The sequence below is a fragment of the Syngnathus acus genome, chromosome 9 (genome assembly GCF_901709675.1).
Source record: "Syngnathus acus chromosome 9, fSynAcu1.2, whole genome shotgun sequence".
In the NCBI taxonomy this organism is placed as follows: domain Eukaryota; kingdom Metazoa; phylum Chordata; class Actinopteri; order Syngnathiformes; family Syngnathidae; genus Syngnathus; species Syngnathus acus.
In genome coordinates this window covers 6,602,368-6,627,168 of record NC_051094.1, presented here as the reverse complement: position 1 = coordinate 6,627,168, position 24,801 = coordinate 6,602,368, and the positions used below count along the sequence as shown (strand labels likewise).

General features: G+C 41.6%; 1 protein-coding gene across 2 annotated transcripts in view; it reads right to left on the bottom strand.

Moving 5' to 3' along the window:
* efna5b (ephrin-A5b) overlaps positions 1 to 24,801 on the bottom strand; it is a 75,458-nt gene that overhangs the window by 5,481 nt on the left and 45,176 nt on the right. Inside the window, exons 2-4 of one of the 2 annotated variants that reach the window (XM_037258447.1) lie at positions 12,676 to 12,968; positions 484 to 549; positions 28 to 108 (exon numbers count right to left, since the gene is read on the bottom strand). In XM_037258447.1, the coding sequence (XP_037114342.1) occupies positions 28 to 108; positions 484 to 549; positions 12,676 to 12,968 (440 nt within the window). The remainder of the gene's footprint in view (positions 1 to 27; positions 109 to 483; positions 550 to 12,675; positions 12,969 to 24,801) is intronic. The other variant, XM_037258448.1, reaches the window with a different exon arrangement.

The window sequence follows — 24,801 nt, the reverse complement described above, 5'->3', positions numbered from 1 at the left end:
TAAAAAAAAGCAGGAAGCCATACTAACCTCGTGGTTCTAACGTATTGTCTACTTTGTCGTTAACATCAAAAACACGGTCATGTACACCTATAGTTCTCACACAGCTGTCTATAAACAGAAGATAGGGAGAATGAAATCATCATCAATAGAGGTTTATACACCCCAGGTAGACATTTGAAGCCCCCCTCTCAGCCCTGACAGTCAACACGTCAAGCAACAAAGCTCATGGCAACATTCAGATGAAATACGGAGGACGAGAGCTGGCCTCCTACTTTGGATGTTTGTTTTTTTAAGTCAAACATATTCTTAGCGAGTAGCGGCAGTTTGGAGACAAATGAGAGCGGCATGTCGGGACAGCCAGCAAAAAAGCTTTGTCGTGAAGTTGAGAGACGACATCGAGCTCTTTGTTGTTGTTGTTTTTTTTAAACACATTAACTGTGCACTTCAACGGGCTCCACTTACAAAGCCTCGCTTAGCACTTACTTGATGGTCGGACGAAAACCTTCAGCTTCAGGCAGGTTTTCTTCCCGTTCTCAGCGACGGTGGAGGCTGGAAAACAAAACATTCAAATTGGAGGAGAGGATTAATGATGCATCGCACGCATCGGCCAACAACCCAAAAAAAAAAAAAAAAGACATTTAAGGGCTATACTCCAAAGAAATAAAAGGAACATTATGAGAATAGCGTTGCCGTGCAAAAACTAAGATCGTCCTTATTTCAACTCAGGTGCCACGTATGTATATTTATTTATTTAATCATGATTTTATTTTGGTAAAAGTAAAACTATGACTTCATTCACTCAAGTTGGAAAAACAAGTTTATTATTAGAAAATGAATGGAAAAAAAAATCTCTAAAATATTTTATTTTACTTTATTTTTCAGAAATTATAAAAAGTATGATATAATTCTTGAAAAATCTTCTCTTAGACAAAGCTCAGGTGTGTCTTTTCTGAGTGCTCAGACAAAAGATCCACTCGCAGCTAGTGTACAGGCTGTGCCACATGTGCCATGTCAGGCAACAGAGTGCTCTTATAATCCCTCGTGCCAATATAGTGTGTGTGCTGGTTGACCACTAATGGCAACGTAGTGAGGCACCAGGTGTTGTCTCCACTAAAATGAGGATGGGGGTGAGGGGGTCAAACACATGGTCACTTGGAGTGCGGCGGGACCATCCATCCTGGGGGAGCGTTTTAAAAATACACAGGTCACGACTTTGGGTTTTAACACAAGAGTTGTTTAAAGTACCTTTGTTGTCCTCATCAGACCCCTCAGTCATCACAAAATGATTCAACTCTTATTAGAGGGGAGCCGATATAAAAATATCTACTGCTGACTTGCGTTTTTCTAAATGAATATAAAATCCATTTTCTATCAAAGGCACACTTATTTTTTTTCCTCCAAATTTCCACAGCTCATCAAGCCTCCATCTTGCCAGTGTTATCCCTCTCGAGTGCTCTGTTAGCGTTAATGTTGACGCTACATCAGCTTTTATGTGCTCCTCGGTCATGTGTCAGCGTGCGCGGGAGGTGACTGGAGATCAGATTAGATGCTCTTTTCCACAGCAGAGTAGAGAGCGCCAGCCCTTATAGTTATTATTTCGGCACACGCTAACGAACCTCGGCCATAGTCGCACAATGGATGTGATTCTTCTTATCTTCCACTATGATATTTGATGCACACACAAAGCTAACAAACACACAATTAGTGGCACGCACACATCCTCCAGATGTCTTATCTTCATCATCATCACCATCGTCATGGGCAGATCTGAGCCCCGGCCATCGACACGAGCTACTTAGCGGCGGCAGCTGGTCGCGAGAGAAGTACGGCTGCCACGAAAAAAAGGGCAAAGAGCACGTGGAGGGGTCTCCGTCGTGATGACAGTGAAGCTGAGCCGCTGGCATATTTAGACGTTTGTTCACAGCGCACATGGTCTGCGGCGAATGAGTTATAAAAACATTACATGAGCGACAAGAGAGCGCTTTTTATTGGTGCGTGTACACGACAGAGGCCAAAGTTCTCCAAGCTACAAGATATTTACAGCTGCAATTAGATACTCTGAATAGTGAACACAATTAGAAGAAATCTATTTCAATCAAAACTTTTTTATTTTGATATATTGAACCGCACTGTTGTGAGGAAATTGGGAATGATCTTAAAGCAGCTGACAATAATAGTAAATATACATGACACTTAGGCTTAGTAATTTCTCTATATTTGATTGTAATTAATTCTTAGGTGATTGTTGATATTAAAACTGTGCATCTATATTAATAGATAATAGATTAATAGTCAACTGGAAATATGCTCCGAATTATGATCCCCAAATGCATAAAAAAGAAGTCAGTGAATTTGGCTCCATCCTAGTGGGAAAAGTCCAGCGGCCAAGCCCGGATGTGTTAATGTCTGGGACGCTCCACATGACCGGGGCGTGTTGTTGCTCCTACAAAAATAAGATGAAGCTTTGGCTCCACATGCCTGTCTTGTTAGCAGAAGCTCAATTTCTGAAGAGGATCCCTCCACCCTGGCCCATGCGGCCCATGCCTGTGCCTGTTTATTTTGGATTAACATACAGCATAGAGCCGGTTTATTGTTCTAGTACACTCTAACATCAACACCTGCTATTCTGGTTCCCATAAGACCAGCCAGCCTCCTCCATCAATCCATGCAGAATGAGCAGAGGGGCGGCTTTGAGAAATGCTGTCCCACAGATGGGCAGAAGGAGAGGGGGGGGGCTGCAGGGATATTTGGCGGGTCAGGACGGCGGGTCCGGTTACTTCTTCAAGCCCCGTCCCAAAGCTGGTAATGGCCGGTCCCTGCAGTGCATTGCATTATGCATCAGCATTAAGGCAAATGGAATGAAGCAGAATCCAATTACGGAAAAACAAACAGGTGGGCTCAACGCGGCTTAGGTGCTGTATTGTTTCAATCACGCATCGAGCCAAACCTTATTGCATCTGTAATGTTATCTGCAAAACACATTTCCTTGACCATTCCATTGGAAATTTCTGCGGTCGCCGGAAAATATTGTTTATATCACGGATAAAGAATTTCTTTTTACAAAATGATCCTGGGGTAGCTTGGTGACCAAGTGGTTAGCATTTCTGCCTCATATGAGAGGCCATTTTGTTGAGAGCCTGTTCTGTAATTTATTTTAAATAATGTAAATTAATTTGTATATTTAAAACCGTTCACAATCATAAAATCATACTTACGTATGTCTTAAATTATTTTAAGACTTTTGAAAGATTGATTTAAGTCATGTTACTGCTAATTAAGGCCTTGTTTTTAAATTCATGGTTTCAATGCTTTAAGATTTTTTAAGGATGCGTACTAGGACAAGAATTCAACTGCCATATGCTTTGACCACAGTCTGTAAATAAATACAGCGCCGCTCATTTTAACAATGAAATAGTTAAAGTCTTGCATTTTGAATCTGTCGCCGGCTGTGATAGTGATGACGATGATGATTAGCACTGACATTTACACGCAGAATTCACATTGAACATCTGCTGTTCTTCAGAGTAGGACCATTAACAGGACCTTTATATTGAAATGAGCCGGCGGCAGAGAGCCAACCAGAATTTATTCCCTTTTATTTTATTCCGAGCATGACATTAGAAATACGGGTGCAGTGTGGTTATTACTTTTTGATATATACGTACGTCCAAATGCTCAATAGTGATTGGTAAAACCAAAAACATGTTCTGTTCAAGTGTTGTGAGATATTTTGAGTAAAATCTCTTCTCAGAGAGGTAATTCATACAGATTATTAAAACTAGCAGATTTCTTGTACACAATCTCTTGACTGTGACGTCAATGTGGGCTAAACAGAACGAGGATTCCAGTGCAGAACATTCCGAACCGGGTAGCTCTGCCAGCTCACCGGAGAAAGGAACGTCGCGCCGAGTTGGTTTTGGCTTTATGAAAATGCAGCTGTGTTTGGGAACAGCAGATTCAGGAGTCTGGCTTTATATAAACCAAGAGAGAGGGCCGCACTGATAAATATGTGTAAAACTTTGCTTTGTCATGTGTACATTTGCATTTACTAATGAGAGCATTTGCAAAGTTTGTCTCTAGGGCAAGGAGACAATGAAAGAGTAGACTTCAGAAAAGTTAGAAGTAAGGCAGGCATCCGGGGATGACTTTTAAATAGTGCATCTATTGTCAAGAACAGCATGCACCTAGCAACAAATAGAAGAAAACAGTAAAAACTACAGATCATCATCGAGAATCTACATGCGTGCTTGTGCTTGTCTGCATGCTGTGAGGGAGTAAGAAGATGGAAGAGCATCCACAGTGCCGAGGCCCATTAAGCAGATGCTACTGCGGTGAGCGCGCTACAGGAAAGAAATGATGAAGTAGGGAAATAGAAGAAATTGCATGCACGCAGCTGCGGAGACATGTCCCAATGGCCCGACATCTTCGAGCTTCCAGCCGATGTAAACCAAAGTCATTATTTAGGCATCCAATGCCAAGGTGAAGAGGTCACATCGATGAGGAATAACAAGGGTGAAAGGAAATGGCTCTGTTTTCCTTCTTATTTGCTTTCCTGTAAATCACTGCGCTATGTTGTTGAAAAGCAGATTCTGAGAATTGAACACATCAATTCAGGATTGACACCTTGGTGGAATCACCCCAAACTAATTGAGGTCAAATGTCTACTGATTGTAATTTCCAACCGATTATCCTCATCCATAATTATCTATAACTTTTAGTGATGTGTTGAAAATCGACAAGGCTAAACTGTGATCCACAGTTACATCGACGCGTTGGTCGTCTTCATATTCAAATCACAATAAACCGTGACTTGTGGAGTTGAGCTTTTTAAAGCGACCACACTATAATAAATTACAGTACATAATGTTTCATTGCTGCACTTAGTCTATCTCTTGCTATCATAATATTGTTGTTATGGCCTTGGTTTCCACAAAACGCTCAAAGTGCAAGCATGTGTGAGTGTGCATAAATAAGCATAATGACGGAAGAGGAAGGAGGCAAAACAACAATGCATGGGAAATAAACAATTAGGAATAATTGGCAATTATCAATACAGGTCACAGGTTAACGACCAGTGATAGCGTCTTCATGGTGGTGAATCATGATCAGTTTCTAAAGACACCCGGTTGAAGCATCAATAATTGTGGTCGGCAAATATGGGCACGCACATCACATACTTGGGATAGGTTTCTATTTTTTTTCTCAGAATTCTCTCACGTTTAAGCACTTTGTCTTTTTTTATGTTTGGTGAGCATTTTTGAACCTTTTTTTGTAACCAAGTACACATGGGCACCAGGCATATCAATCTACTTTTAGACAGGATGCAATGAACTAGTATGCGAGAATAAATCCACCTCTAGAAAATGGATGAGTGTCGTATGTTCCCAAGGAAACATAAACTTGACATTCATACAATGAGCAGCCATACATTGAGGTCCGACACACTTGGTGAAAATGCTGAATTTGTGTTTAATTCGTTCAGTGCCAGCCCAGTGAACATCAATTATTTGACGTTTATACTCGTCAATGGTAGTGAATGAGTTAATATCCTCTCGTGTACAAATCCTTCTTTTCTCTATATTTTACAATTACACATTTATGAGCCAATAAGGCTTTGATTATGAGGGATGTGAGGTGAACACGGAGGATGTGCTGTGAAAATGGACGGAGCCAAAGAGGAAGTGGGACAGCCGTCCATCAATCAGGCCCGTAATAACGTTATTCTAGACAGCGTGCGGCTACTACCCCTCTTCATTCAATGTGCGTAGAAAATAGGCGACACATGCGTATATCGTGAAGGTCCAGGCACATAACTCCATTGGCCGGTGACCAGGCTTGATTCTTCATACAAACAGATGAGAGGGCTGCGTTATGGCGGCACCCATATGCAGGTTCCACCCTTGTTCCGCCAATGGAACGGGTGCCAGCTCTTTGTCACCATTAGTCAGCCTCCCAAAGAGCTAACGATCCCGACTCTAAACATTGAACCCCTTTTTAATTTGTCAATAAACGCTATAATCTCTAATCTTTAAAAGAGATGCCAGAGGAAGCAACACAGTATGGAATGAAAAATTCTACTTGATGAAATTTGGAATGCTAGGAATGCAGATCCATTGTACCTAATGCTGTGGTCTTAGAGAATCACCACATGAACACATCAAGTATCCCACCCAGTCAGCCTGGCTATCTTTTCAGATGAGCTGATATTGGATATCTGCCCTCTTTCAGATTACTCAAATACAAGATGGTGTTCATATTATGAAAAAAACATGCTTGCATCAGCATTCCGGGAGATGGCTTTCACTTAAACCGCCGCAGCCTTGTGATCCCTGACCCGAGAAGCGCTCCTGCTGTCCTCGCTTATCTCTCCTGTCTGTCCAAGAAACTCACTCAGTCCTCACTCTTAATGCTAGCTTTTGCTGAATTGCTTATGTATGTGCTCAGCGCTACGGTTTTAAATCCCGCTGTTGATTTTGACACACACTGACAATAACCCACCTCAGAAGCCAAGACGGCTTTGCAGGGGAAAAAAAAAAAGCACATTTAAACTGAACGAATATTTTATGTGTGGGTTCCACAAGTAACATTAATATTTAGCTCCAACATTGCTACATTTTGCAAAGCACCTCAGTGTCCAATAAAGACATCGCGCCAATAAAAAGGATTTACAATGGAAACTCTGAGGTAGACCGCAATGTGTTTTGGGATGCTGGTTGATGTCAGATTTGTTTGTACTGTATTTTGTAACCTATTTGTAATAATCTGTTCCAAGATCATATATCATTGATTTTACTGCATGGACATTCTAACATTCCCAACAGTCATACGTACTTTTTTAATGTTATTTTTCTTTGGAGTCATTTTCACAATGTATCAAAAGTAGTTTTTTAATCAGGAAAAATATGCTTTAGAAAGGAAATCATAAAAGTCCCGATTCATGTCAATGGTATAATAATTCCAGTTCACTATTCGCATAATATATATTCTTGACGGTGACAAGATGCTGATATTAAACAAAACTGAAGAATGATGACCTCCATGTGAGTACACTCCCGCTGCCCCGCTCATGCTGATGAATCTCTTTTGGTTAGCAGAGCAGAGCACGCCGCCTCGTCTTATTTAATTTCTTCAGATGCAACAAAAATCACCTCTCGACCCGCAGTAAACTGCAGGGGCGAAAACATCATTAAGCCGCGCTTTCTGCACATAAATATGATGTGACGTCTTAATACTAATCTACAAACAAGAAAGCTAATCAATCATACCCCTGACTATTCATTTTTCATCCTGCTTTCCCCTCTGAATTTTATTAGAGATGACAAACAGCCACGATGGCTGTTTATGTATGCATGAACTATATGTATGTATTCCATTAAGGACCGTTTTAAATATGAGTGAGACCTGTAGGGAAATAACGATTGGGGAAACTCCCCATCCAAAAATTCCAAATAAACGATGTCACGAATCCTTTAAAAAATATACTGCTCCCCCTCATATCGTACATGAGTGCAGAATTTATGACTAATCTCGACGTTCAAGGATTGTGACCTTTGTCACAGGACACATTGGCATTTGTGTCTGGTGCAGGTGTGCAGTATGGGCTACTTGGGCGGCTAATGATGCATACAATTTTCTCTGTTAGCTACGCAACGCCACACAACACTATGCACTCACACAGGGAAGGCAAATGTGCTACAAGGTCACCGTCTAACTGCTGAGTCTGTGCTGAGCTGCAGAGCTCGTCAACACTTTCAAACTGGAAATGTGATGTAGTGTTTATTTATGCAGCCATGGCAACATTCTGTGTTACTTAGATTGGATGTTATTGTCTTAATTACTTTTCCTGCAGGGAACTAAAAGGTCATTTTGTTGCCCCAGTTAATCAAGCACTACGTTTGGGTGACTGGTGAATATAAAACAACGTTGTTTTTTTATTTGAATTGCATTAGTATTGTATTTCTTTTTAAACACATTGATTAATATGTGGCTCTTGTTTTCTGAGTCTCTTGTCTGTTATGTGAGGGGGCCCCAGGGATCATGTTTAGGGCCCCAATCTATTAACTAATTGGTTGTGAAAACGTTTGTCTGACAGGTCGATGTGGCTCAATAAATGTATTTGTACTTTTTTTTACTTATGGGGCAGCCAGTACGCAATTTGAGTGTTACACATATTTGCTAAATCTTTAAACCTTCCTTACCCACGTCTTTACATGATTAATAGACTTGATGATGGTTTGTTAGCAATTATCCTCGTATCTGTACCAATTAATCCTCTTTGGACCAACCTTGTGTAGCTGATCACAATGCATTGCGCTTCTTGTTTGTTTCAGAAATTAACAGTTTAATTACAGAACTCAACATGACGCCTTGACATTAAATCTGCAACATTTACCCCCCAGTCAGAACTCTTAGGAGGCGCTACCAAAAATCCATCTGCTTAGAAAGACATTTGGGTAATGTGGCATTTTATATCCAAACCACCTCACTAGATGGGTACAGCCACTGAATCATGACTAAGGCTGTAACTATGAAATATTTTGGCATTTCAATATGCTATTGGAAATTCTATTGAATAATCTGCTTGGTAAAATAACAATTATGAATACAGAATAGGCCAAATCTTTCATTATTTTATAGTTGCTTTAGTCCCGGTTGTAAGAAGGCTGAATGTAGAAACAATTGTTTACAGATAACTGTTGTCACCAGTTTGCAACAGTTGGCTCAAACGCTCTCTTGTTAATACATTGAACCAAGCATGTAAGCACGTTACGCACACAGGAAACGGAGAGTGTCCTGAAACAATATTTAACACTCAGATGACCATAAAGCAAAGCCAGTAGACCTGCTCGTGGCACACAAACAAGATTAGCCAAAGATTTTCCGCAGCTGTGGCATTCAGTTTTGCTCTTTTAAAAGGATTAGAGATAAAAGATTAGAGATAATCAAGTCTGAGCCGCTGTGGTTTTTTTTCCACCATCTTAACTCCTGAATATTCACAATAACAGCATATTAAACCCAAATGTAACCTGAGAGAATCACAGCAATTAGGTTGCCCGTCTAGTGCTTTAATTTAACTGCCTCAGTTGAATAGTTGTATTTATCACGGGATTATTGGAATTGCATCGGAATACAAAGATGCAGTTTGAGAGGTCTCTTGTACTTCTACTCCAGTGAAACTTTGCTTGATGGCGGTGATGATGATAGTGGAGAATGAAAGAGACGCAAGTAGATGAATGAATGGTACAAGTGTATTTGCCTTAATCTTCCTTCAGCTCTAGATTCTGTCCACCAAAGAGACAGGCCAATCCGTCAGCGGCCGTCCCGCCTGCTTTTTATGGACATTGGAGCTGGACACAATGGCGGCGGGAAATCACATGTCAGACGACTTCATGCTAGATGACTTTAATATCCGCCATGCTAGCCAAAGAGCCAGTATGCTAGAATCATTCAATAGCCAATGAAGCCGCGGGACACAAAAGCAATACGCCGTGCTACAGCCAAATGCATGTGTTCCATGGAAGCCTCGTCGGTCGCAGGGTAATTTAATCTGGCCCCCAGGACAAGCATCTCTCAGCAGCAAAAAATAAACGTTACAAGTCGTGACATGAGCAAGTGGAGGAGTTGTGTAACCCACCGCTAACCCCTATCTAGCTCTCCACCTCCTCTCATCTTCATTAGCAAGACACTGCGTAATTTGGGTCAAAATGACAAGGAGCTTATTGCGAATTTTGATAAAGATAAATAGTCAGATAAGTGTAAGGCCTCCAGTTTAGTTTTCCAGCACAGAATCAACAGCAAACTTTGCATTAAGGTGTGGTGGAGCAGAAGGAGTGAAAAATGTCAAATCAAGCCTGGATAGCAATCTACGGTTACACTTCAGTTAATGGCGAGCATAAAAAGTAGCCGATGGAGAAAACACATCTTTGCAATCAAAGCCCTAATCGGCTGACCCGTTCCGTGCTGTCGCTTGGGGAGAAAACACAATAAAAGGTTCACAGGCAAACTCATATTCCAGTGTTAGCCAAAAATTTTAACGGCCGAACGGCTGGACAATTTGGAATTTGACCAACATTTGCGGAAAAACTTGTAGGTTTGAATCATTATCGTACTGCAGCAGACAACGTTAGAGCAGACTCCGGAGGTATGGTGGGGGTAATACACACCAAATGTCTCCCAATAAATGACACAAGGAAAAGACACCAGCCTCTTCTAAAAGAGTGACTCGCAATCCTGAATGATTTTCCAGACAGACATCCATTGGTACGCTACATTAGCTACTAGTGCTATGAAGCTAGCCATCACTGTTACTGTTATTGTTGTTAAATGGAGAGTGCTTTTGATTCGGCACTGATTAACTGTTACACTTTTATGATAATTTTTAAAATGACGAGGAATTTCATTTTACCTCATTTGAAGAACGATTTATTGATTTAAAAATGTTTTTAGCCCATTTCAATACTGTAATATTAATAAAGAAATGGAAGTTTGATTCTGGTTAATTCAATTTCAAGTACTTCGAAACTGACTGGACTGTGTTTGGGCTTTAGAGTACAGTGAAGGCCGCTTCATCGTGGGGAATACGTTCCACACCAAGTGGATTAAAATCCGTGATACAGGAGGTTTGATCACAAACGTGTAGGCCGTGTCGAGGAGCAAAGAAGATTCCACAACATTTTGGTGCTGCTTCAGGATATATTATTTCACTAATTTCCACCTTACTTCTGAGTAATGCATCATTTAACAAAGATGCAAATTTGTATTGTTCATCCCTGGCAGAGGTCTGCCATTCTTGTCAATGTTATGTCTGAATGTTCAGTTAATCTTGCCTGGAGAGAAACTTGTTGTCCCTCATTAGTGCAAAAAGTGCACAAACCTTAAAACATTCCCTCCAAACAGCTGAATCAATAATGCATAAACCAGACATGAAACTAATGGTCCCCCATTTCAGAACGTAAATGTGCCATCAATTTTCAAGTTCTGTATTAAATTTGACATATGCTAGCGACTGCGCCCACTCCTCCATCTCCCAAGAGCAACGTGTCTTTTGTGGGAGGACTAACATCCCTCAATCATCTTTTCTCCCATAAAAGCACATTTCAAGTGCCTTAACTTGATCTTATATGAACAGATTAATAACGTGTACAGTATATGAAATATGTTCCTATATAGAAGTGCATCTCAATACATTAGATTATGGCTTAAAAAAAACAGTATTTAAGTTAAAAGAGAGGAACCCATAAATTCACTACATACAAGGTGATGACTAAAGCTTACAAGAAACAAAATCTCAAGAAATAAGATTACAACTAACAATTAAATGATTGTAATATACAAATTTAGTGTGAATTGGTCATTTCCAACATATTAGAATCTATGTCAAAAAAATGATATATTTCATCTTTTGATTTGAATTCACTTAATTCAACGTACCATATCAATCTTTAAGAATGTATTAAAGGTTTGAAGTTTATTTTGACTGAATTCCATGAACCTTCCATTCGTTCCTCCCGATGCAATTGAGCCACGGAGGTTTTTGCTTGCTTTAAGCGCCCATCAACTCGTGATAACCTCAGAGTGACTCGCTACTAATGCTAAGATGCAGACAACTGAACATTTATCATGAGATGAAGAAGAGGAGGAGTATGATGGAAGGTATATCTTTTGAAGTCTCCAGTATAATGCAGCTGGAGAATTGAGCAATAGCTTTCGAGCTACCTCATTATCCCCCCCCCCAGCCTACGAATAACTTTTCCATTTTAGGGAAAGGTTTTCCGCAAAAGTGTCGACCTCAGCGCTCGGTGTGAAAATGTGGCTGACGAATTGTGTGCTTGTGTTGGTATGCGTTTCATGCGAAAATGTTAGTATATCTGTTACCTGAATAGATTTATAATTTTATTACAGCAAAAGTTGGCCTGATGGAAGAGATTAATTCTATTTCTGTGATTTATTAAGAGGAGAAAATGAATTCAAATTCCTTACTAAGGCCAAACAAAGTCCTGGAGCAAAATTTTAGGGCTTGAGTAAAGTCATCCATCCATCCATCCATTTTCTGAACCGCTTAGTCCCCACGGGGGTCGCGGGAGTGCTGGAGCCTATCCCAGCCGTCAACGGGCAGTAGGCGGGGGACACCCTGAACCGGTTGCCAGCCGATCGCAGGGCACACAGAGACAACAACCATTTGCACTCGCACTCACACCTAGGGACAATTTGGAGTCTTCAATCAGCCTACCAAGCATGTTTTTGGGATGTGGGAGGAAACCGGAGTGCCCGGAGAAAACCCACGCGGGCCCGGGGAGAACATGCAAACTCCACACAGGGAGGGCCGGAGGTGGAATCGAACCCGCACCCTCCTAACTGTGAGGCGGACGTGCTACCCAGTGCCCCACCGAGCCGCCTTGAGTAAAGTCATAATGGGTGAATTTGTTTTATTTTGTGCATGCATGTTTTTGTGTATTTTTTCTGAATCGTTTAACAAATCACTGTTTCAGGTTGCAATGGGCTAGGAAAACTTCCTGGGTAATGGAAGCTAGATTCAATTTGGCTAATATTCACTTTTATTTCCATTACATGGCCTATATGAGTCACCAGTTTGGTAAAATCACAAAATGCTGCATTTCTACTCCCGATTGAGACATCACTACGCTGCCAAGCAATAATAAAGAAATGAAGACTCACAGATGTAGTAATATTCTCTTCCCGGTCTGAACTCAAAGCCCAAGGAGAACGGAGTGAAGAGCTGGAACTTCTCCGAGAACTTGAGCGGCCCGGTGGGCGAGTGTGGCCGGTTGCACTCCCAGCGCTTGAAGCCCTTGAAGGTGTGGTCGCACGTGCTGTAGCCGTCGTAGTTGACCATGTAGAGGACGTAGCGTTCCGTCCGCTCCACGGGCACCGAGTCCGCGTAGTGCGGACAGTAGACATCCAGGTAGTCATTTATACACACGTCGATGTGGTAATCCCCACGATGGAATCTAGAAAACAAAACAAAAAGGAAGTTTGAACTATCGCTCAAATTAGCACTGATGAAAGTGTGAAAATTTAGCCCACGTATGCAGACATCGCTTTCTCGATACTCTGCACTCTGTCAGTGAGGCGTTGAAATTTACTGGCAGCCGGCTCTCATCTTCAAGCTTCAATAAATTTCTTTACACGAGTTTGTTTATATCTATAAATCTGTCATTGCGCCACATACTTCCACACACATCTGCACACACACAGAAAGTGAAATAAAGTGTGGGAAAGAAATGCTTCTCCAGACAAGAAAAAGCACTTTGCCGACAGAAGGACAAACGCAGACGTGGTACAAAAGACCGCGGCGATACAAGGGGGTCCAGATGAGAAATGTCATGATGAGAAAAACACTGCGGCCGGTCCCTGATGGCTGCGCTAGACGAGGCCACACGAGGGTCAGAGGGCTTTGATACATACCGATTCATCAGATGTCGACAACAAACCTAAACACGCACTCAACACATCTCATCTGCTGATGACAGAATAGGTCCCGCACCTGCCGAATGCTCCAAATTAGAGAGCAATTGCTGTGAGGGTCCATAGTGGCCTGGCTTCAGGGTCACTGAGAAAACGCCTGTAAAACATGCCAGTATGCGCTTTTAACACTCTCCACAAGTGCCCTCAATGTGACAGTTAAGGCCACAAAATTGGACATGGACACTCATATGCACAGTTGGTGCCACTGACTCATTTCAACACCGGAAAGGTGAGCTAGTACTTTTAGGAAAGTTTGATATCTCCAGACAATTAAAAACTGAACAGACTAAACAACATGGTAAGATACATCAAATCAATACAATGTGTAAGGTAACGTGAGAAAGTAGATCAGGAAAAACAGCAGCAACATTTCTTGATTACCTACATGGATGTTTTTGGTTCTCAAGGGGACATTGGCTTTTAGGTAAGCTAGTTGTTTACTCCATTACTTGTTGATCTGATTGGCCTATAATGGATGTCTCGGGCAGAGCCCCCCATCTAAACAGTTATTTTTTAAGCCCTTGAACTTTTCCCAATTAGTTCACTGTTCCCTTGATGGATTTGTGAAACAAACCATCTGGCATGTCGGCTTAGACCTAGTCCGTAAAACGGGACCAAACTTTTAATTGAAAACTTCAGACTATGGGAAGGGTTTTCTTCGAGCACCCCAAAATGCATGAGAGAAACTTTCGAAGGCTCGGGATTAACATATATAAATCATGGTAAACTCTGTCTCTGTTCCTTCTTAAAACTGTCTAGCAGGAGAATTCTCAGAAAACTGCAGGCAGCTTTTCCTTTCTCATCCTTGTTATGCTATTTTTCACTTTATATGCTCTCACTTCAACCTTCTCTAGTTGCGTCATCGGAGAGTTCCGACTCGAGGATGGATTTTGTCGGATCAAGTCGCTGCATATGTACTAGAATGCTGATCCGGCGTCTGCTGCACTACAAATCTACAAAGAAGCAATCCCAACACACATCACACGAGGGTTTTTAATCTCACACAACAATTGCGGCAATCTGCTCGGAGCGCCTTCACTTGTCACTTCATTTGTGTTGGTGTAATTGAATGATTAATGTCACAATAAAGTGGCAAATGTACCCACAGACATTTTACATTACAGCTTGCATCTGTGTCAGCCGGCTTTGCTTGGTATATTCATTTTTGTGCATGTGTGTGTGTGTGTGTGAGCATTTCTCCCCCTCCCCTGCCTGTGTTTACTCTTGCAGGGTAAATACTGTTGTGAAGCGTTTACAAGCAAAGCATCAAGCAGCTCATCTGTAACATCTCATTTAAAACAAGTTTGCTGGGGTCCAGGAAAAGCCACGCATCTCTCTTCCTGTCTTAAAATGTCACCGACTTAATGGTAACATCCTTTTCATCCACCGGTGTGTATGTGATGGAGAGGAGATTTAGAAAGTCTGTGTGTGTGTAAGTGTGATGTTTCATCTGCCCTTCTCTTCGAGCCTCGGGATTCACAACGGTGGCGACTGGACCCGACTGTAAATGAAGCTGAGGTTGTTTGGCCGGCTGAGCATGTAAAATCAGATACAAAAGATATGTGTCATGTAACCCAAACATGCAAGAAACACATTTGCAATTCCACGCACACTTGGTTGCCTGTGTTAGGTTGGCGCAAAGAGAGCAGGGTGCTTGGCAAAGAAGCAGCGGTGTGAGAGCCAGAAGCTGGCACCAAGTGAGAAACAGTAAGGGAACAAGGAGGAAGAGAGCATTTGGTTCCAAAAAAGTCAAAGTTTACATGAGAAAGCAGAATACTCGCAGTTCCTAACTTACGGTGAATCTTTGATACGACCTGAGTGCACGACTACGAATATGGTTGAAAGAAATGACCAAAGCTAAAATGCATGTGCTCCAAGTTACTTCCCAAATATGAGCTCAGCTCAACTTGGGTCTGTCTGTTTTCCCATTTCCAACTCTCGGAAACCAAAACCACACTGTACTGAACACGGTATTTGGAAGGCGACACGCAAACATCTGGCAAAATGTATAAAATCGAAAATGCTAATCTAAATAAGGAGGCATCATCGGCTGGATCTTTGCCTTGCCATCTTGCGGCTATTCTTAGTATTCTGTCAACTGCCCCGCGGCAGGGAGAGGAAGTCATTCTTCATCATAAAATGGACATGTTCAAAAATATGGACATCAACATCTGTATGCGACGCACCAGCGGAATTCAAATGAACTGTAGCAGGTAAAATGAGTGAAATGGAGGCAGGGGAAATGCTGTCGTAACAGCGGCGAGCTGAGGGAGCTCTAAAGGTTTTGGGAGCATCTTCGATGAAAGATATTGGTAATGTAGTCGCGGAAATTCTCGGCGTTCTCTTTTAAATTACCCCTGTCAAGAAAATTAATATATATTAATATATATATATATATAATATATAAATATATAATATATTATATTAATACATTTGAAGAAGAGGCCTGGACACCCTGGACTGGTCGTCAACCAATCGCAGGGCACATAAGGACAAAATAGTCACCAACTATGGTCAGTTTAGAATCTGAGCCAAGTTTCAAACCCTCAACCTCAGATCTGTAATGCCGATGAACTAATAGCAGCAATTAAAACTGATTCTAAAAGTTGGCAAAATAAACCTGGAGATGTTGTGGAAGGACTCAGCCAAAAAAACACTTGAACAATCCATTATAATCACTTTTCCATTTTATAATATACTTCTTCACAATTAACTTGCAAGCTAGGGGAGGATATCTGGCACAAAAACAGTTAATTAAGGAGCAGTTTTAAATGGTGGGCTAATTGTAAAATGGTGATAATTACATGCCTGTGTTATGGTGCAGCTGTCTCAGAAGACACCACAAAAGTCAGCCAGGCGAATCAACCAGGGCCAGACATGGCTTGGATGTTCCAAAGTTGGGAGGGAGTCCAAAATCTTATCATCAACTGATAACAATGATGCTCCAACAGACAGGGTCAAGAAATATCCACACACAAGCACGCTACAATATGAAGAGTCTAAATTTGGAAACCTGTGACTCGCCATCACACTCTTTGATTGGCTCATTTCCATTTCAATTACACACCCTGGTGAGACCGCAGGGAGACAAACGCACACCTATCGGCACACGCGCCGTCCCCCGCTCGTATGTCATAATGGACTCCCATCAGGCACCTTTTCAGAGTGAAAAGTGATCCAAGTCCTCCAAATCAGATGAAAAATTGAGATCCAATGGCAATTTTTGCTAAAAGGTGCAGTCCAGTAGAAATGTCAAAAAAAAAAAAAAAGTCTGCTTTATTGTCAATTTCTTCACGTCAAGACATACAAAGAGATCGAAATTACGTTCTCTCTTCAAGATGGGATAATAGTGCTCCTCCACAATACGTCATCATTTGCATCCCGGTTATATCACAGATTTTTTTTTTTGGTGGAACATATCCATTTGTTTATCTGTGGTGACACCTGACAGAGAAAAAATAGTCATTTCATTAAAAAAAAAAGAATCTGCGTTTTGATCGTATACTTATCTCCTGTAATGCTGCCACGTGAGACAATTATTAAACACCCGAAAACAGTAAAACACAAAGACCACCCAAGCTACTGTAGGCCTCAGCTCACATCTAAACTCTTACACACCAACTTACCCCACTTGTTTTTTTTTTATGCTAACAAACGCTACACTAGGAAATTTCTCATCTTGGGCGCTGATCGAAATCAGGTAAGTCATCTCGATTATATCGCCGAAACTATACAAACACACAAAAACAGCCACACACCAAACAGACCTTGTGTGGCCGCCAAAAAAAACAAAATGCACACAGACCGAATGCCGTTTTTTTTTTTAAGAGCAAACAATTCATACTGTCTTGACAGCCGCTCACGTGACAGAGCAATAGCTCTTCCTCCCTTACGCATAATAGGTCTTTGCAGCCTTTTCCTTTTACTTTTCGATTTTTACGCCTACCTGAGTTCCTCGCTTCACCCGCCTTGCGTGTGACCCTGAATCAGATCTATTTACATTACCACACCTCTCCCTGGTGAAATTCATACATCTGATTTTCAATTTATATCCTCCGGCACTGTTTTGTTTGCCTGATAAATCAAATCACAAACCTAGAAAGTAGAAACGTACAAGGACCTTAACAAGAAAAAAAAAACAGTGCAATCGTTTTCTCCAAATTGTGTATCTTGTTGAGTGTTTGTATGCTCGAGAGCCTACGTGTTGGTGACGTGATTGATCATTTGTTGAATTTTTTCCAGAAGGAAAATATGTCAAGAGGGGATGAACTCAGACTGAACCCGTATTTGGATTATCCATGCAAAAACTATCCAGGATCTTTCAACATGTTTTGTATGCTGCAGATGCACCGCGCAAACACTTTGTGGTGGTTTGTGCAGATGTCTAATTACGCACGCACCACCAGTGTGATATAAGAGGAGCAATGCCACATCGTGCACATCAATCTGTTCCAGCATGGTGGTCGAGCAGATTTTGGATTTGGACATTTTTTCCCATAGGAAATAATGTGCAGCACAGTCAAAAGTGGTTAGCACTTCTGCAGCACACTCGAGAGATTTGGGATCAAATCTCAGTTGGAGTGTTTCTGTGTAGAGTTTGCAGGTTTTCCCATAGCTTGCGAGACTTTCTATGGGTACTCCAGCTTCTTTAATTATGGTAAAAGAGTCTTAATTCTGCTCTGGTGGCAACTAGTCCGGCTTGTTGAAGCTGCTCCATTTCTGGAACATGCCAAATTACAATGATGTTTGAATTAAAAAGCTTTGTTTCCACAAAAAATAATTTCTAGCTCAAGGGTGTTCAACTTTCGAAATTCCAAGTGTACTGTAATACATTTCTTTGCGATTGCATTTTTCCAAATGGCTCTTCAAGCCAATGTGGTATTCACCTTGTTACGTCTGATGGCAGGAGACTGTAATGAAGAGCAAGGAGAAGGAGAGCAGCAGATAAGTGCATCCAATATTTCCTCTCCGCAATAATCTTTGCTGTTAAATTAAATTCCTCTCACCAGCTCAACATTTCTGCAAGTCTCTTTTCTTCAAAAGCTCAGAAATGGAAAACATTTTTCTCCCTTTTTGTCCGAGGGACCGACAAGAAATTACAATGCCACCCTCAGTAGTAGTCGAAGTCCATGACATAAAACAGACTTTCTCGTCTATCACAGCAAATTGCGCTTAGGCTCAGACATGCTTCTGTGGCAGATAACAGTAAAGAGAGGAAATGAATATTTTAAATGGTATGATGACATTTCTGCAACAAAGTCAGACTGGAATGAAAAGAAATACAGACACTCAAATTGGTTTGAGCAGATGTCCTAAACCCAAATAATGATCACAACCTCTCACAGAAAGCACAACAGAGTGTTGAATGTAGAGCGCCGTCATTGGAGTTCTGTTACTGTTCGTTATGGTTGCCAGAGAATACAAAAAATAATCTTTGCTGTGATTGACAATGATGACACAACCAACTGATACACAACTTGGGCCAGGTGGGAGTAGTGGCAAAATAGATTCAGCAGATGGCGCTGCACATGCAAAGTTGATTTCAGATGTTATGATTTGTAATCAAAAGAATCGTACCGTCACGTTTCACTTTGTTTGGCCTTGGCATAAATCTGCAAGGAGACAGCGGGAAGCTCTGAGGTATCAAAGTACTGGAAAAAAGCAACCGAAGCAGGAGCACTGAAGTCATAGTTGACAGACGCATTCCAGCTTGGCTAACAGGCCGATAGGTTTACGGTCTCAGCGCGAGTTTGGTAAGAAGACACACAGAGTTAAAGTGCGTCGGATATTTCCGCTAATGTGGATGCAGGCGGAAAACGTTGCGGATGCTTTTAAAGGCAGACATGTTTTTCTTGGTTATTGTCGCGGCTTGCGCATCATGGTGCATTTTACTCTCTACATGTGGTGTTGCTTTATTGGGGGGTGGTAAGCTGAGAGCAGGTGGTCAAGCTAGTATAATATAGTGTCTGTCAGCAAAGAGAGGCACCTCCTCATACATTCCTTCATCCCGCTCACTTTCATCATCAAGCCTTTTGCTCATGCTCCCCTTTCGCTCTTGTCACCAGCCTGCAACCGCAACCCACCGTTGCCCTGCCCACCACCGTCACCCTCATCTGCCATCTTAACCATATTCATTTCTGCCATTTACGTCTGTCAGTGCTCATTTCGCCCCAGGGACGGAGACAATGAATTAAGAGCAGCGACAGACAAGTTCTTGTTCTGTTCTTCCCGGGCGAATGTTTGATGTCCGCATCAGCTATGCCGTGGCTCAAATCTAAATCAGAGATGTGGAAAAGAATGAAAGAGAGACAAATACTTCCTCTGAGCTCTAGCACTCTGCCAACCGACCATTTTTATGGGTGTGAAACACTGATGTGTGGAGACTGGGGGTGGGTCGGGGGTAAAAGGATTTCTTTATGTCTCCGCCCGTCACCAAGGGAGTCTTGGGAAAAATGACACATCCCTCCTGCAACATCCTGTCAGCCCCCGGGGCCATCCTTGTGAATTATAGCCTCCCCAAAGCCACTTCAATGCCTCTGTAAATACTGTACAATGTGTACTGGGATGAGAGGAGACGTGTGCTTCATTCATTGTATGCATGCTCACGGACAGTCCCTTAGTGTCAATTAATAGTCAATTGCATTGGAGACAAATTGGGAGGGGACAATTAAGAACACAGAAGCCTCTCCCAGTTGAAGCATTGGCAAAGTTACACATCTCTGCTGAAACAATGGAGTGAGTGACTCGCAAATAGTACTTCAAAACTTTACAATTTTCGAAATATGAGGGATCCGTATCATGCAGTGACAAAACCCCAGTTTTTAAAAAGAATACCTCAGTAACTGTCAATCAAAGTGGAGCCATTTTACACTTTTTTAGACTTTTTGACAAACCCTATGAAGTATTAAACAAGTGTATGGAATCTGTAAAACAGAGGCGTAGCCAGGTATTTTTCCAGTAGGGGCGCACGCCCACAGGAAAAAAAATCGAACATCACCCACGCCGTTCGCTGATCGCTAAAACAACATCCGGGTCCGGGAGGCAAACGGTGAATGGATAACATCGCGCACATAGAATAGCGCAAGCACATTCGCGCAAGACCGAAAGAAAAAAACGGCATGAAAATGAAGAATCGAAAAAGCTCGATTTTTTTCAACCGGGGCGCAGGGAGTCCTAACCGGGGCGCCGCCCCGGCTCGCCCCGGCTTGGCTACGCCTCTGCTGTAAAATATTGATATGATGCTTAAAAAAAATTCTGTATAAAAATATATATGACTGAGATATCCACTATTGTGTGGAATTGTAGTAGATTGTACTTAATGGAATGTCCAGCAACTATATATTCTTGAGTACTCGCTCTAGACCTTTAAAAATAGCCTTTTTGAAAGTGGAAAAAGTGCTCATTGTCTTTTAAATTGATGTGTTTGGCTTGTGAAGTGCTGCACTTGTATAAATAATACAGGAGCGGCACTAAGTAGACTTACATCATCCGCATACTATGAAGCCTCTCTCGCTCTCTGTAGTTTAGTCTTAGATTACTGAAAAATACTTCTATAGCGCTCAGTTAAGACACTTTTCTTGTAGAAAGTTGTTTGAATGCCAGCCCCTGACACTATCTGCTCCTCAGATCAAAATGTGAAGAGCTGGACCAAAAAAAAAAAAGGCTTTATATGTTCTGAAAACTGCAGAATATTGCGATAAAGAAGTGATGGTCAATGACATACACATGCGCTTGTCACGTATGCATTGACACATAATGGCATCCCCCTTAACCATAGACTTTACATGCTCGCAGACAAAGACACGCTGACCTTCAAGGTGGGTTTCCATGGAGCTGTTTCTGGACAGTAGAATGTCACTGATTTCATAAAGTCACGACCCTTTCACAGTTCAAAAGCAGCTGCCAGTATACAAGGGTGAGGCTTGCACACGCCAACAGAGTGCTAAATGATCATTAAAATATATACAGATACTTAGGTGGCGGAATTTGTCCTGGATAAATAGCTGATCTCATGAGAGGATTGGATAAATACAAATGAAAACTTATCTGCTTTTCACTCTTTTAATAAAAAAGAAGAGGTTGCAGTTTATATTTTAATCATGTAATTATTAATTACCGCCAGCTATTCGGTTAAATAAATTCACAGCGGATACTCATTTACTACAATTATAGAACACATTTTTCGAAAAGAAATAATAGAAATAATCTATTGTTGTGTGTAAGGAGTAGCAATGATAAAAAGTAAGAGCGAGTAAAACCAAGGCTTTTAAAGTGAATTTTTTGAAAAGACCGAAAAACAAATCCCCAAGAAAAAGCCAACTATAATTATGAATAAATACTTGTCCAAATATTGTCTGAAATCAAAACGTCAGCGGCATTCAACTTGAAATGTTTCCACTGCATATCGGAGAAAAGCACCCTAGTGAAAATGAGTACCTGGCAGGATCTACGGTTATGATTTCAGAGTTTAGTTTTCCTGAGCCATTGGCTTGTCTGCTGCCATCCAGTGATGACAATATTTTACAACATCATGTCACGCTTACCCTCCCATTATCTGCTAAACTGCACATCGTCTCGGTCGGAGCATAGTTTACGCACCTTGGTAGGCAGGCTTGACGTGCCCGTCACATGACATAAAAACAGCAGTATTTCCTGATAGCTGTCCGCCCACCACCTTGCAAAGTCTGAAATATATCCCTCCCCAAAATAACAAATAATGGATAGTTTCGTCGGAATAGTGAGAGTGCCATCACAATCAGATCACACGGGCGCCTTTCACCTCACTTGACAGATTTTGAAGTTTACATTTTTCAACAAAGTGAAGAGAGGATTGGGCATATTTTAGGATCGTTTCGAGACGTCACGGATGTCACAACTACTTTGTGGCATATCTGAGTCTTGGCTTTGTAAAATACGAGTCAGAAATTCTCTCAGAACAATCGCTAAGGATGTGTCTCTCTGGTCACATCATTAGGAACACTTTACAAAGGTCACCATGCCCGCTTTTGATTGGGTAACTTTGAAATTACGACCCCTTTTTTTGTTAGGTAATACAAAAGAGACACACACAAGGATGAATATTTTACGACCTTGAGTCTGCTTGGCTTCCTGCTTTTTAACACCCTGTCCTGGACTAAGTAGGTCTGCATTTATTTAATGAGTGCTAATGCACAAATGCACGTGTCTTTGCCGTGATTTATGAAGGCAGGAAGACATAGTGAGGCCGCTCAGGATGACAAGGCGAGCGCTGTAACTCCAGATGGGACAGCAGAGCTTTTGTCAGTGGTGATCCCATACCTCATGACTGTCAAAAAGTTATGCGTGCCACGCTACATGTGGAGGGTGGGAGGTCGGATTCGTGTGTGTGTGCTTGGTATCAACGAAGCATCTTACAGGACCTTCTGGGTCAGCCTCCCATGGAGAAGCTGTCAAGGTTCCAGGAGGGGGGTTAAGTGGTGTGTCGGGTACTTTGACTGCATGTCTTATTGCGGATAGTGCCTGCATTCTATTGGGCGGCAAAGGTCACTTGATAATATCGACGTGGGCATGCAAGAACATACACAACGTACATACAATTCTCAATGTTGTACATCACGTGCATGGTTATTCCACTCAAATTAATTTGCACAGTTCAGGGCCAGATTGCAGTTATCCTTGTGCTGCTCTCAATGTGGTTGTCTTCTATGTATGAGGCCTTGCTCGTGTTTGTATTTATTCTCCACAGGCCGTGTACAATAGCAACATACAGACAGCCCTGGTCACGAGAAATAACATACAAAGGGCTGCTTTGTTAAGACGTGGTTGGGGTCAGAAAGTTTTAAGAGAAAAAAAAAAGCAGTATCCTCACTGCACCGTGCCAAACATGGGAACAATAATTCAATACTAAACCAATAAAGGAAGCTGTCTGAAAAAGACACCCTCGTGTCTACAGCATTTTGTTCGACCTTAACCTGAAGAAGGTGAATTTGGGAGTAGGAAATAACTAGATTAAGACTTGTAGGCACACACACACAAGCACACAACAAAGAATGCATACACAACAAAAATCGTCTTAAAAAATAAAATTATTCAATAAGGACTTGATTACGTACTTAAAGTCACCTGCCAGTACATAGGAATAATTTATTTGGATTTTTTTTTTTAAAACATGAAAAAAGGAGTTAGGAAACCCCATGATGTCTTCTGGCATTTCTTCTTTTAAGCTTAATTTACTCAAAACTAGAAAAAACCTGCGTGAGAGCGAAAAGGTGGGCAGTTTTGCACCAAGAGGCTAAATGCTTTGAAGAGGCCACTTCACATGTGCATTTAAGGTTTTGCTTCTAAATGAGTGGCGCTTAAAAGAGCTACTTTTTTCCTGCAGGAGCTCTGTCATCTTAGTAGAGATTTGTGTCCAGTTAATACACTAAAAACTGAGCGTGGCTGCTTATGCGGAATGATGATGCATTGATACGCTACAGAGCAAACTAGTTCATTCGTTCTTAACTTTGAAACTGCATAAATCACCAAACCAAGGACCTGCCGTGAACTAAAAAGCTATCCAATCTTCGGCAAGAAACAGAAAGCGAAACACACACACACACACACACGTTAACATTCAAAATCTGTTCCTCTGTAAAATGTCTGATAATTAAATTGCTCTATTCAAACTAATTGACCTGGTTGAATTTTCCCTGAGGAGGTAAGACAGAAGGTTTTTTGGCTCTGAAATAAGGTCTGCGGGTCGAATCTGTTACACGCTCTTCACACTTCCAACTGTGAGTTCGTGAACCTTTGAACTCGACAGTCAGGGCAGGAAATTGACACAAGAAGCTTCTGGAAAGAAAATGAAACATCAACAAGTGGAAGGATTTGTTATATTAGGCAATGATTGTGGCCCCTTCTTGTGCTGTTTAGTTATGAGCGCTTGCCGGGTTGGGCAAACAGAGAGATGTGCACACAAAAGGGGGGCGGGGGTATGAAAGCATGTGTTGACACGCTCAGGACAGGTTTTGGGACTTTTACCGACATGTGTGTTCTAAAGTTAGAGCACTTGGAGAATGCTGCCCATCCTTTTAGTTCATCCATCCTCGGACACTGGCTCGGACGCAGCTGTCTTCTTCATCTCATCCTCTGACCTGAGCTGTCTGCCATTGCTACTGCAAAACGAGGTCTTTATACGACTATACGGTGAGCAGGCATTCTACAATTTGTCGGGTTTATGTGAAACTGTGTTGTTGCTATTTTTTTTAAGCTTCTCAAAATATTATTGTTTAAAAAAAATATAGGCAAACCACAGTCTGTTTGTTAAGCCAACAAAGTGCACATTTAAGACACATT